The sequence below is a fragment of the Ascaphus truei genome, chromosome 1, assembly GCF_040206685.1.
Source record: "Ascaphus truei isolate aAscTru1 chromosome 1, aAscTru1.hap1, whole genome shotgun sequence".
Lineage (NCBI taxonomy): Eukaryota > Metazoa > Chordata > Amphibia > Anura > Ascaphidae > Ascaphus > Ascaphus truei.
The window spans coordinates 35,062,508-35,075,464 of NC_134483.1; the positions used below are offsets into that span (position 1 = coordinate 35,062,508).

Here is a 12,957-nt window from a genome sequence, read left to right on the forward strand (position 1 = left end):
ATTTTGGCACAGGAAGGGGTCCTATGGGCAACTGGGGATATCTTCACTATCAGAGGGAGAGAACACAAGGGGAAACTGGGCAGTAAGTACCCGCTCAAACTGAGACCAAAATGCGTACTATGGATAGCTCTACAGAAGGCAGACCGTGTGATTATCATGCATCATAAACCAGGACTATGGACAGTAAAGAAAAAAAACAGAAACAAAATACATGATCACGTTTTATTAATGAATAAAAAGGCACAGGTACAGTACACTAGTAAATCCCTCTGTGTGTTCATTAATCAGTCATATTTCCCAGTCACTCAAAATGTGCTCACACTGTATGAGGAAATCAGCCGTCCAAATGGGTTTCCTCAGAACCTCAGAACAAAATAAGCATTTCAATCACATACACACCCATTATTAACAAGAACAGGGCTATGTTAAACAGAACATGTGTGTGACGAGATCGTGCATGAAATGTCTAGCACCCCTGAAACGGGTCAAAATCAAGTAGGACTATGGTTTATTTATAATAAATCTCCAACGTACAAAGGTTGGATGAAGAGATTATGGTTGGGGGAAAATTATCAAAGACATGTAGAGAAAAATATATGTAGGTGTTGCATCGATTCAGAATGTTTTCTTATTATTGGGAATATGGAAGAACGCTGGTTTTATTCTCAAAAAGCAATAGAAATAGAGGCGCACAGATGTTTTATACTAAAGTGTGGTGGGAATAAACAACAACCTGCAGAGAAAAGACTGGAGATTGGGTGCTGCTAATGTTATGTGGCTGGATTGTTTAATTATTGCTACTACGATCTTGGTACTTTAAAGGAAATTTGCTGATGAGAACTGCATAGATTGAATCACTGTATATAAATGGTACAGAAAGATTAGTCAAGGCAGCTTCTTAATATGTTCCATCACATATACTATACAGAACTGGACAGAGAAGGGCAGGGTGGATTTTTTTTTATATCGATTAGTGCAAAACCAAAATCTGTTAGAGCAAACTGGTTACAGAAAAGAGGAACTTTGCTGCGTAAGGGTTTCAAACTGCAAAAGCAAATGAGATGCTTCTTGTGTTGCTTAGAATGGCTTCCCACGGTACAAGAATAAAGGGGTTATTCTTTATCCACCAAAGTGGCATTTCTGGCCAAAAATCCCCAATGAAGTGAATGGGGATTTGTGGCCAAAAAGAGCCGCTTCTGTGGAAATAAAATAAGGCCCATGTCTCCCAAACAATGCCAGTGAATTGCATTACCGTCTAATAGGACCATTCAATAACATCGGAATACGCCAACTTTTTTTTTTACCAACACGATTTGTACTTTATCGTTATTTCTCACATGCAAGTTGAGGTTTCCTCCATGTTTTTAGGACATATTTTCCAGGATGATTGCGATACCTTGGCCCCCTCCTATGCAAGCTGATCCCACCGCGTATTTCCCTCCCCGACGTCTGGAAAAAAAAAAGAGCAGAGAACATAGTCTGAGGCTTTACGGGAAGATGGACCGACTGTGCAAAAAGGGCCCAGAGAGGCTTCTCATACACCTCTGGCTGCCATTACAACCACCAAAAACATGGATTCCAAAAAATGTAGCCAATACACAGATATGTATATGCAATATCTGGAGGTGATGCTACTAATTTTTAACATAATTGTTAAGCAAACACAGAACCCCCGCAAGCTCAGAACCCAAACTCACCACACCATAAATGTGTCAAAAGGCGTGTAACTAGGATTGTGACCCAATGTAGAACACAAAAAGACCCAATGCTACATCCAAAATGACAACTGATATAGTTAAATACTCTGTTTTTCTTTATGTGAGGGTTTGTGACCCCTCCTCCCTTGTTTTAAGCTCACTCATCCCACTTGTAAATAGCAGTTCTTGCTACGCACCTGTGAATGACCTGTCTTTTGGGACAGTTCTCCCTCCATTTGAGGTTAAGAGAGCTTTTTGCAGGTACAGCAGTGTTAAAACTTGCAAAAAAGAGGGAGTACCCCAGCGTGGTTTCCAAGCATAAAATACTTTGGCCAAAGAATTTAACTAAATGACCTTCACTTATGAAAAGAAAAACAGATAAGTATTCAGCTGTATAATGTGTCATATTGGATGTAGCACTGAGGCTTCTTGTCTTATGTTGTCAAATAAGCACATTCAATGGCCCCAGTTCCCTGTAACTGCACTGGGAACCACTTAATGAACAGATTGAGATCCCCACCAGCACAGTCATTTGGTTTAGTAACTTTAGGAATTTGTTAAGAGACGTTTTAGTAGTAGCTGCCAGTAAATGAAGCAGAATTAGAAGTACATTCTGCTTCATTTACTAACAGCACGGTAAAAGGTTTCCATGGAAGGAGGACTTCCTTTTTGTTCACTTAAAATTCTTGAAGTGTTTTGTAAATCAACTCATATTTGCATGCAAAAAAAAAAAAAAGTGCCTGGCAGTTTGAATCTGAAGACTCAATGTCACACACTTGTGTATTTAAGAAGTGGAGTTCGTACGCCACAAGACGAGACCCGTGTACTGAACCACAGGTCAGAAATGAAGACCCGTAATAATGCTTTCTACAAAACGCATGGTGCAGGCTTTGCAAGGTCTAAAAAGCAACGTCAGATAAAAAAAAACTTTAAGATGGGCCAAATGATGGCAGGAAGTCAGGCTGTACACATCTTAAAAACACAGTCAGCAATCTATATAGAAATGGGAGATGTGTAGTGTGACGGTAGGGGTAGTCGGACTTCATTAATAAAAAAAGGTGGAGCCGGCTGGCTGGCTGCCCCTAAAACCGTATGGCAAGGGATGAGTGTCAACTCTTGGGTCTAATATTGTACCTTACCGTGTTGGCCTGTAATTCTGTTCCCCCTTATACTGTCCCCATAGTGTTATAAGCTAGGAACTGTGTGTGTTGTGTGTGGTGTGTGTGTGGTGTGGTGTGTGTAACTATATAAGCCCAGTGGGTCAGTTAATGCATTATATACTGTATTCCATTGGGCTCATGGGTCCATAGCTGGCTGTGCAAGCTTATAAGTGGGTTGCCTGGTATGGGTGGCCCCTTATGAGAAATAGCTGTAGGGCAGACTTCTGGAACATGAGGGGGATATTTGGGGGCAAACAGGGTTAACCTGTATTGCCTGCCAGCAAGGTATTAGAGCTGGTGTCTTAGAGCAGGTTTTAGAGCCCTGTTCACAGACCCCACGTTTGAGGTCCAAATGGTAGAGTGCGAGCTCTAGGGACCAAATGTTAGTTTTGCTGTGTTTTAAAACTACAATGCATTTTGTGTTTGTCCTGTGAAGAAAAAAGTTTGGTGACAAAAAGGCAGCCAGAGGTTGATTAGCATTGAGCAACCAGCCCAAGTAATGGGATTCCCTGTGCAAAGCCATGCAGGTTTTAGCACATGGCGAGGGGGGGGGGGGGAAGGGCTGTGGACTGGCTATCTTCAGGAAAACCTTTGTTTCCCCGAGACATATAGGTGCCTTGACAGCAACGGGTATGGGGCAAGCCAGGAAAATGATGGCTGGGGTTTTAAACTCATGCACGATTTCTATTGGCAAGTTTTTAATTCTTCCCTCCTATCATTGAATGCACAATCACAATCCATGCTCTAATTGGCTACCAGCCCCCTCAATGATTTAGATATGGAGGAAGCCCTATATAAGGGAGTGCAGTGTAGCAGATCTCTCTTTTCTGCTTGAGATTTGAAGGGACAAGCAGCTGCTTGTGGGCTTCTCAAATGTGCTTCTGGGTGAAAAGAGCTATTCACACCCCCCCAGAGAAGCATGGAGAGGCCCAGCCAGCAGGCTGGAACAAACCGGAGTGGACAGGGTAACGCCTTTTTGCTGAAGCAGGCGCCCTTCAACTAGGCAAGACTAGATTTCACCCCCAGCCCCAAAGTAAGTGTGTATATTCTCTGTATTTTGTATTTGTGTGTTTCCGGGGTCTTATCCAAGTAAACCTCAATTTATTTCACTGCCTTGTTTTGCCTTTGATTGATCCCTTAAATATAAATGTGTTACAAGACCTGGTCTACCGTGACATATAATTGATTAACAAATTCCCAGCTAGCTCAAACTCCCACACCCACCACATCATGAATATATATTTATGTCAACAAGAGAGCTACGGAGCGTGGCAATTGTATAACAAGAGACAGGGGTGCCCAATGCTACATCCCATTGACAAAACATATATGGTAAAAAGTATAAAGTAAAATACTTCAATAATAATAATAATAATAAATACTTGGTTATTTAGTTAACCCTTTGGCCAAAGCATCATAAGCCTGCATACCAACGCCAAGGTATAACCAAACTAATGCAGGTCCTACACTACACTGTGAACCCTTCCTTTTACATCTGTAAGAGGGGAAGAACCATTATAGGTCCTGTTCCTGCAGCAAATGAAAAGACCTCCGAAGTTAAAAAGGTGGAGGAGGAGTGAGCTCTGGGGGGTGGGAGGGGAGGTGCTGATGTGGTGGGTGTGGGAGTTTGAGCCAGATGGGAATGTGTGTTAATCAATTTCTGACTGGTTGCAGTCATTTGGAGGCTGGTGGCACCTCCCCCCAGAGCTCACTCCTCCTCCTTCACCTTTTTAACTTGCGAGGTCTTTTCATTTGCTGCAGGGACAGGACCTATGATGGTTCTACCCCTCATACAGAGGTAAAAGGAAGGGTTCACAGTGTAGTGTAGGACCTGCATTCATTTGGTTATACCTTGGCGTTGGTATGCAGGCTTATGACGCTTTGGCCAAAGGGTTAACTAAATAACCAAGTATTTATTATTATTGAAGTATTTTACTTTATACTTTTTACCATATATGTTTTGTCAACGGGATGTAGCATTGGGCACCCCTGTACCGTGACATAGAATGGCACAAAAACCTTATTGACAGAGTAATTCTTGTCATTACACATAATTTTTTTACAAGGGTGACTTGCTGATTAGAACACCTTATCTCTGTCAGTTTGTGTGCCACCTTGTACTGCCCATTCAGCTCAGTGATAAGTACCTCAGTTCATGAGCAAGATGAGCAGTGATTCTGGATCCCGAAGCCGCCAGTGGGTGCCCCACAGCAATGGCTCCTCCATTAAGATTCGTTTTTTCTGGGCTAAGGCCTAAAGCTTTCTCCACAGCCAAGTACTGGGCAGCAAATGCCTCGTTCACCTGTTCAATGACATAAAAACAGCTAGAAGGTCAAAAACAACAAAATAACTGCATCCACTACAGGAAAATCATTTCATGCACACAGTAATATTGGGCTTAAAGACCCTGGGGCCTATTTACAAAAGGCCATAATTGTATTCTTGGTGCGTCAATTTTAGTGCTAAATAGAACAAACTTTCCTAAAAATGTGCATTATCCGTAGGAAGGTAATGCGACGCATAATTAGTTGCTTGAAATGCATCATGTTGAATGTCTGAATTAAACAATTTTCCATTAAAAACCAGAACGGTCTATTATTTATTACGTGTTCGTATGGCCATTATAAATGTCACTCCCTGACAAAGCGCACTGGTTGCGTGAAACGCGTAGGAGGGAGATTATGGTCTCCGTCATTTGCTCGAATAAAGCCTTCTATTTTTGACCTTGGGTTTCCGTCATTTTTGACGTCTATTGCTGCCGCTCCGGATGCCACTGCATGTCTATTGCTATTTTCCATTGTGAATAGGACACTAATAACTTTACTGTGAAAATACTACATTTAGTTAACTTCTAGAATGAATAATCATTGCTGTGTCAAATACATTACTGGGCGATATATAGAAGATCTGCGCTAACAAAATAAAATAGTGAAAGAAAGTGACAGAGGTCACTGAAGTCCCCTATTGATTGCACTCACGGCAAGAACTAGTTACACAACTAAAAGATACAAATATCCTCAGTATGGACTCAAAGTCCCCGATGTAACGAAATTGTAGCTAGAGAATACAATATCCACAGATACAGAATGTCTCAAAGAAAGATAAATACACATAATCCATAAAGGACCATATGTCCACAGAAGATGTCTACTGGCCTAAAGTATAACAGTGGCATCCACTATTAAAATCCAAAAAATAAAAAAAAACTTTAATAAACCATTTATAACGGCGAAACACAAGTGACAAAAAAATAAAACAAATTGTGATGTTAAAATACCCCTCTAGGGGGAGCGAGTGGGAGGGGGGTAGCAACCAATAAAGTAAGGAATACCAGATCAATGGTAATGAATATTGTGCATATATCACATGGTATCCCTAGTGTTGCTACCGAAGCCGTGCAAGCTCAGTGGGTAGGTCAGGGAAATACATATAAACCATAGGAAGCCTAAGTGAATGGGTATAAGGTCATCCATCCATAAGATACCCAATGCATCTATGTGTATACAGAATGGTATGCTTAGGAAGATACATGCAATAGTAACCTTCAATCAAAAAGCTCCTTACACACCCACGGTTATACAGGCATAAGTAATGACCAAACGAAGGTGATACAACTGTGCTCCTAATTTGGCTGTGTATGCCCCGGCCGAGAATAACTCCCAACAGATGCTGCTCCACTCCACGAGTGCTCCCGCTCTCAGACGCCCGCAAGTGACGTCACCCCGACGCGCGTTTCATGTGATGCTTCACACTTCATCAAGGGGGGAGGAGCTAATACTGTGAATGACTCGTTCACAGTTATACCCGAGGCCAAGGGGGAGGCTGGGCTAGACTGCCCAATGAGTGTTCGCGCTACTGCTGTGAGTTAATCTGCCAGTCAGCGTGCACACCAGGAAAAGCAAAAGTAAATAATTAATTAAATAAATAAATAAATGGGATAAGAGGTGCATAAAAGTATGTGTGTTACCATGTCCATGTACATAATCAGCACAGCAAAATGAAGAATATATGTGCTTATACCGTTAAGTGTATGCATATGTATAGATGGCAATATGTCACTAGTAGTTATTTTTAAAGGCATACACGCACACACTAGTGCATTAAATATACGCACTGTGTGTGTATATGTGCGAGTACACTCGAAGGGAGACAAACACACACAGAGAAAGAGAGAGAGTCACTCCTGAAAATCACCAAAACATATTTAGATATTAAATCGTGAACCATGGGCTGCAAATCGTGATCATAAAGGATTTCATCATGTACGGTGTAGGATTGTACTACACTATATTACCCGCCCCGTGTTCCTATGAACACTTGTACCGAATGGTTTGAATGAAGGTTTTATTTATACTTCATTCATCTAGACTCGCCATAGTGTTCCATTGGGCTGCTTCGACATATGGCTTCTAAATTTTATTAGTGGGATCCAGGGATATAGCTTAACTTTAGAGACCCGTTTTGTCCTATGGGGCGGGTCATATAGTGTACTACAATCCTACACCGTACATGATGAAATCCTTTTATGATCACGATTTGCAGCTCATGGTTCACGATTTAATATCTAAATATAGTACTGAAGAAAATCCAGCACACCCTAATAATAGATACAAAGTCACTGGTATATAACCAATTTGAAAATTTAATCAGTGCACAAATAAGTCAAACAACTGACAACGGTACACTAGGAGAACAGATAACATATAGGTAGGGCCAGACGTGGGATGTACAGGAGGATAAGGGATAAAGGAAAAGTAGGATGGGACAACGAAGGGAAGGTGAGGTGAATGGTGGAAAGGGAACAAAGAAAACAAAAAAAGTGGGTCACAACGGGGGAGTATAGGGGTGCAACGTTTCGGGACTTGTCCCTTCGTCAGGCCTGTTCCCCTCAGTCCCAAGTGGACAAGAGGGTACTTCCCTAGCCCCAGAACCCACAACAACAGAACTGACCCTAAGTAAAAACAATAGAAGACCCTCCACAAATTCTAAGTAATATTCGAATTAAATACACATACAATCTCCCTAAACTAATTGGCAAAATAAATCCACAGTTTAACTTTTGTATAGATATATTCAGGGACAAACTACATGCAAACAGCTACAATGTATTAGTGAACTAGCAACAACTGAGAACACCAGAGAACAGCAAAGAGAGGAGGCAAATCAGGAGTAATGCAAACCAGACAGTCCTTAGTTAATAGGACACATGAACCACGAGCCCGCTCCTCACTCTAGAGGGTGTTTGCAGTGAATGTGCAGTTCATGAGGCTTCTTATTTTCACCTATTTTAGGTAGCCCTCTGAGGGTAATCCTGTGGAGGTCCTACTATAGCTAATTATCCACACATCTAAATATGGTTTGGGATCTTACTGCATGCTGCCAGACTCCTATACTGCCACATATCAAAAGATTCGTTTCTTCAAGCACCAGAGGACAGGCATGGCGTCAGTGAAGTCCCGTGGTTACCATGGTAACCCGATCTGTTTACATTTACAAGGAGGAAGGAGAGAGTGATACAGCGCTATGGACACTACCACCTGCATGCTATCAGGCTGATTGGAGCAACGCGCACAGCAGATGACGTCAGGATTCCCTTAAGAAGCCTCATGAACTGCACATTCACTGCAAACACCCTCTAGAGTGAGGAGCAGGCTCGTGGCTCGTGTGTCCTATTAACTAAGGACTGTCTGGTTTGCATTACTCCTGATTTGCCTCCTCTCTTTGCTGTTCTCTGGTGTTCTCAGTTGTTGCTAGTTCACTAATACATTGTAGCTGTTTGCATGTAGCTTGTCCGTGAATATATCTATACAAAAGTTAAACTGTGGATTTATTTTGCCAATTAGTTTAGGGATATTGTATGTGTATTTAATTAGAATATTACTTAGAATTTGTGGAGGGTCTTCTATTGTTTTTACTTGGGGTCAGTTCTGTTGTTGTGGGTTCTGGGGCTAGGGAAGTACCCTCTTGTCCCCTTGGGACTGAGGGGAACGGGCCTGACGAAGGGACAAGTCCCGAAACGTTGCCCCCCTATACTCCCCCGTTGTGACCCACTTTTTTTGTTTTCTTTGTAATCCTTCAATTAACAAGCAGCTATCAGAATCACAGCAACCTACTCATAACCATGTACCTTACGGAATGGGAGAATTGGTCACGGCCGTCTCGCCGCAACCAAGTCTTTGACAGCGTTTGGCTGCAGAGGTACCCTCCTCAGCAGACGCTCGGCCACTTCACCGAGGCGAGTTCATTTAAGGGTTAATTTAGCAGGTAGGGGTTAAGGTTTTTTGGGTAAGTTCCAGTTAGTTGAATCTGGATGAGACACGTGTTTGTGGTGGATGTTCACCGTCAGAAGACAAGACCGCGTAAGGTTGGGGACTGGTCTTCGGGGCTAAGCGCCGGCGGAGATTTTCCACGACAATGTCGCTAGACCGGTACCATATGTCTGCCCTTCCTTATAGATGGTAAGCTCGTTGGGACTGGGCCGTCCTTACCTACTATAACGTTCGCTTATTACTTATTGTTATTAATTATACGATTGTGGCTAAAAGCTCGGGCCCCAAAAGAAGTAAAGGAGATTCTGGGAACTGTTAGGAGTCCTTGATCTGTAGATCGAAGTGAGAGAATGGGAGTGTAGGGAACTAAATGCTCTTTCAGATCGCTGAGACCCTGGTCATGTAGTGCTTTGAATGTCAACTAGCTGATCTTGAAATAAATTTGCCATTTTTCAGGCGGCCAGTGCAGAGAATGGAGAACAGGTGTCATGTGGCAAGAATGGGTCTGGTAAATTTGCAACCTGGCCACAGCATTCTTCACCAGCAGCAGGCAGCGCAGCCTCACACGAAACGTCTCTTGTGTTTCGCCGTTATAAATGGTTTATTAAAGTTTTTTTATTTTTTGGATTTTAATAGTGGATGCCACTGTTATACTTTAGGTCCAGTAGACATCTTCTGTGGACATATGGTCCTTTATGGATTATGTGTATTTATCTTTCTTTGAGACATTCTGTATCTGTGGATATTGTATCCTCTAGCTACAATTTCGTTACATCAGGGACTTTGAGTCCATACTGAGGATATTTGTATCTTTTAGTTGTGTAACTAGTTCTTGCCGTGAGTGCTATCAATAGGGGACTTCAGTGACCTCTGTCACTATATTGCTTTTTCCCTGTGCACCAGGCTTTCTATATATTATTTTTGATATTATGGTTTGAGCGACGTCCCATTCTCTTGTTTTTTACACTAACAAAATAAAAACCAGACAATTTAAGCCCGATTCCAGGATGATTTTGACGGAGGTTCAACTACTGTATTTGTTTGGCGTACCAATAAAAAAAATTTTTTTTTTAATTGTATGACGTACCATTTACATCTTTAAAAATGATGCTCAGCCAAAATAGGTGCCATAATTTGTGATTTCTGTGCATCAATTATATTGCCAAAAATTCTATTTGCAACGCTTAGTACATACGCCCTAACAGCTCTTAACATTTCAACTTATAATGTGCCTTTATTTCTACTTCAATACTGTAATAATTGGTTACCTTGTTTGGAAAATTCCCTTTACATTAAAAAAAAAAAAAAAAAAGCAACCGGGCACCCACAATAAAGAGCAAAGCTATCGAAGACAATTCAGTCCCGAATCTGTTAGCAGTAAATTTGGAACAAGTCAAAATGACAAAACCAGAGCACACAGCTTTTATTCTTACCTCTACGAGATCCATGTCTTGCAGGGACAGTCCTGCCTTCTTCAGGGCTCCACCTATGGCTGGAACTGGGCCTATAAAATTAAAGTTATTTTAATTTTGTAATTATTGCAAAATAGCGCAATCGCTTAAAAAAAAAAAAAAAAATATTTAACAAGCACATGAAAACCTGCAATAAATGCAGAGGAAAAAACTTTCAGTTCCAACACAGACACATGGCAGGTCTGTCAAGTGCCCAGTAATGTGCCCTCTACAACACCACCTAATGGCCGCGATTATAGTTGCGGCGTGCGCACGACCGAGCGTGTGACGTAACGTGCGCAAATCATGCACTAAGCTGGATGTGATCGGGCGGCATGGAGTCACGTGAGCGGTTCGTCCTCATTGGCTGAATCGCTCACGTGACGCGGCCATGACGGGGGCCTTCGCGCTGCACAAACTATTTCATTTATCTTCGCTTTGTAGCGCTTGATCATGCACATCTACAATCGCGGCCTAAGTAAGCAACCACAATACACGCACAGCACGAGTATGCTCTATTGGGGTTTGACACACTATGGACCTTCACAGTCCTGATGAAGCGCCCATAGTGGACCGAAACTTTGGTTTAATATAATAATATTATAATATATATATTTTTTTTTATCACATTTCCTGCAGTAGGCGCTCTATCAAACCTGGTTTTGGCAGAAGTATTTCTTTATATTGTATTTTGTATGATACATTCACATGCCCTTTATGAATGACGCCAAGGTGAGCCTGCAATGTATTCCATACATATAAAATACAATTGTGTGCATACTGTACATGCTTTATGGCTTAGATAGAAGGATGCTTTGTAATGGGCCTGCGATTGTGTGCGAGAAAGATGCACACACAAACACAGAAGAAGAAGTATTAACAAATTTTGCCAATTCATTTTTTTTATTTTTTATTTACTTTGGCTCTGATCTAGGAAAAGGAGGAGTGCGAAGCAAAGGCTATGTGTATCTGTGGGAATGTGGCGAGATGAATCTCGAGGAGGAAAGTAAAAGAAAAGATGCAATTGCAGGCTAATCCTTTTCACACACACTTGGGTCAAATAGAATGCAGAATTTAATGCGTTTAAAAAAAAAAAACAAATTAGGTGCAAGGGAAGTTAAATCTTTGTGCAAATAAAAAAAGGTTCCTCACCAAAGCCCATAAACTTGGGCTCGCATCCGCACGCATGGTAGGCTACAATTCGAGCCAGCGGAGTGAGCTTGTGTTTTGTAATTGCTTCTTCACCGGCTATGATCAATGCCCCGGCCCCATCACATACTCCCTAAAGAAAAGAAAAAACGAAACTCATGCAAAGGAAAAGTAATGTGTGAACAATAAATAAGGCGGTGTATGCACTGCGAAGAGGAGATGCACTAGTATGAACCCTGGAGAGGGGAGGAGGAGAACACAAAGCACACTTGGAAGGCATCAAATGTTGCTTGAAGTGTATTGATAGATTAAAAGGCAACAGAAATCTATTTCTGTGCAGTTCTTTAGATATTTTTATTTAATGAGAAATTAGAGATCATTGCTGCTTTCCTGTGTACCTGCCACAGCAGAAAGATACATACTTTCATGACGAAAATAAATCGTGATAGACCAATTTAAATGCATTTCCTGTGTGAAACAGTTTCTAATCAAATACATACACACAGTAGTATAGATATAATATATTTACACAAATTGTGTTATGAAATTTGGGTTGGGCAAAATACCAGCATGGGATAGTCCAAATGCAGCCGGCAAAAAAAAATGAAACAAAACGGTACCGGGGAAAACAATCCCCAACAGCATTTGACATGTTTCCTACTCATGTCTCACCGATGCATTTCCAGCAGTCACAACACCGCCCTTCTTGAACACTGGAGAGAGTTTAGCCAGCTGCTCCAAAGTAGTCTGTGGCCTGGGATGCTCATCGTGTTCCACTAGGACGGTCCCCTTCCTGGATTTAAGTTCTATAGGAGCCATCTCAGCAGCAAAGTGTCCAGCATCCTGAGCTGAGTAGAGAAAACAATTCAAGGAGTAACTTTAGTGCATCGCTTCTCTTAATCCACATACTACAAAGTAGCCGTAGTAAATGCCACTCAAAAGGGGATTTATTCTATTTAACAGTAAAAGTTCAATGACGCCCAAGTGGAAAATAGAATTAGGAATGGGGGGGGGGGGCAATTCTGTACGTGCATCCCGAATACACCAAAGGATACTCTGGGACCGACCGTTTATAGGAGTAACGGAGCACTGTCCTCAAACTTAGATTAACTACTTACTCAACTGGATCACCAAAACTTTTACACCCAATGCTGCCTATATACGGGTGCAATACAAATATGACCATTTTCATGCCTCTTATGATGGCCTTGCCAAGAAATATTTTGCTCGA

The 12,957-nt window shown here is 41.7% G+C and overlaps 1 protein-coding gene across 1 annotated transcript in view; it reads right to left on the reverse strand.

Moving 5' to 3' along the window:
- Nucleotides 1-208: 208 nt before the first annotated feature.
- The window catches only part of ACAA2 (acetyl-CoA acyltransferase 2), a 37,420-nt gene continuing 24,671 nt past the window's right edge, over nucleotides 209-12,957 (reverse strand). The window contains exons 6-10 of the mRNA XM_075586171.1: nucleotides 12,399-12,574; nucleotides 11,730-11,859; nucleotides 10,560-10,630; nucleotides 5,005-5,159; nucleotides 209-1,449 (exon numbers count right to left, since the gene is read on the reverse strand). Coding sequence (XP_075442286.1) covers nucleotides 1,365-1,449; nucleotides 5,005-5,159; nucleotides 10,560-10,630; nucleotides 11,730-11,859; nucleotides 12,399-12,574 — 617 coding nt within the window. The 3' untranslated portion in view covers nucleotides 209-1,364. The remainder of the gene's footprint in view (nucleotides 1,450-5,004; nucleotides 5,160-10,559; nucleotides 10,631-11,729; nucleotides 11,860-12,398; nucleotides 12,575-12,957) is intronic.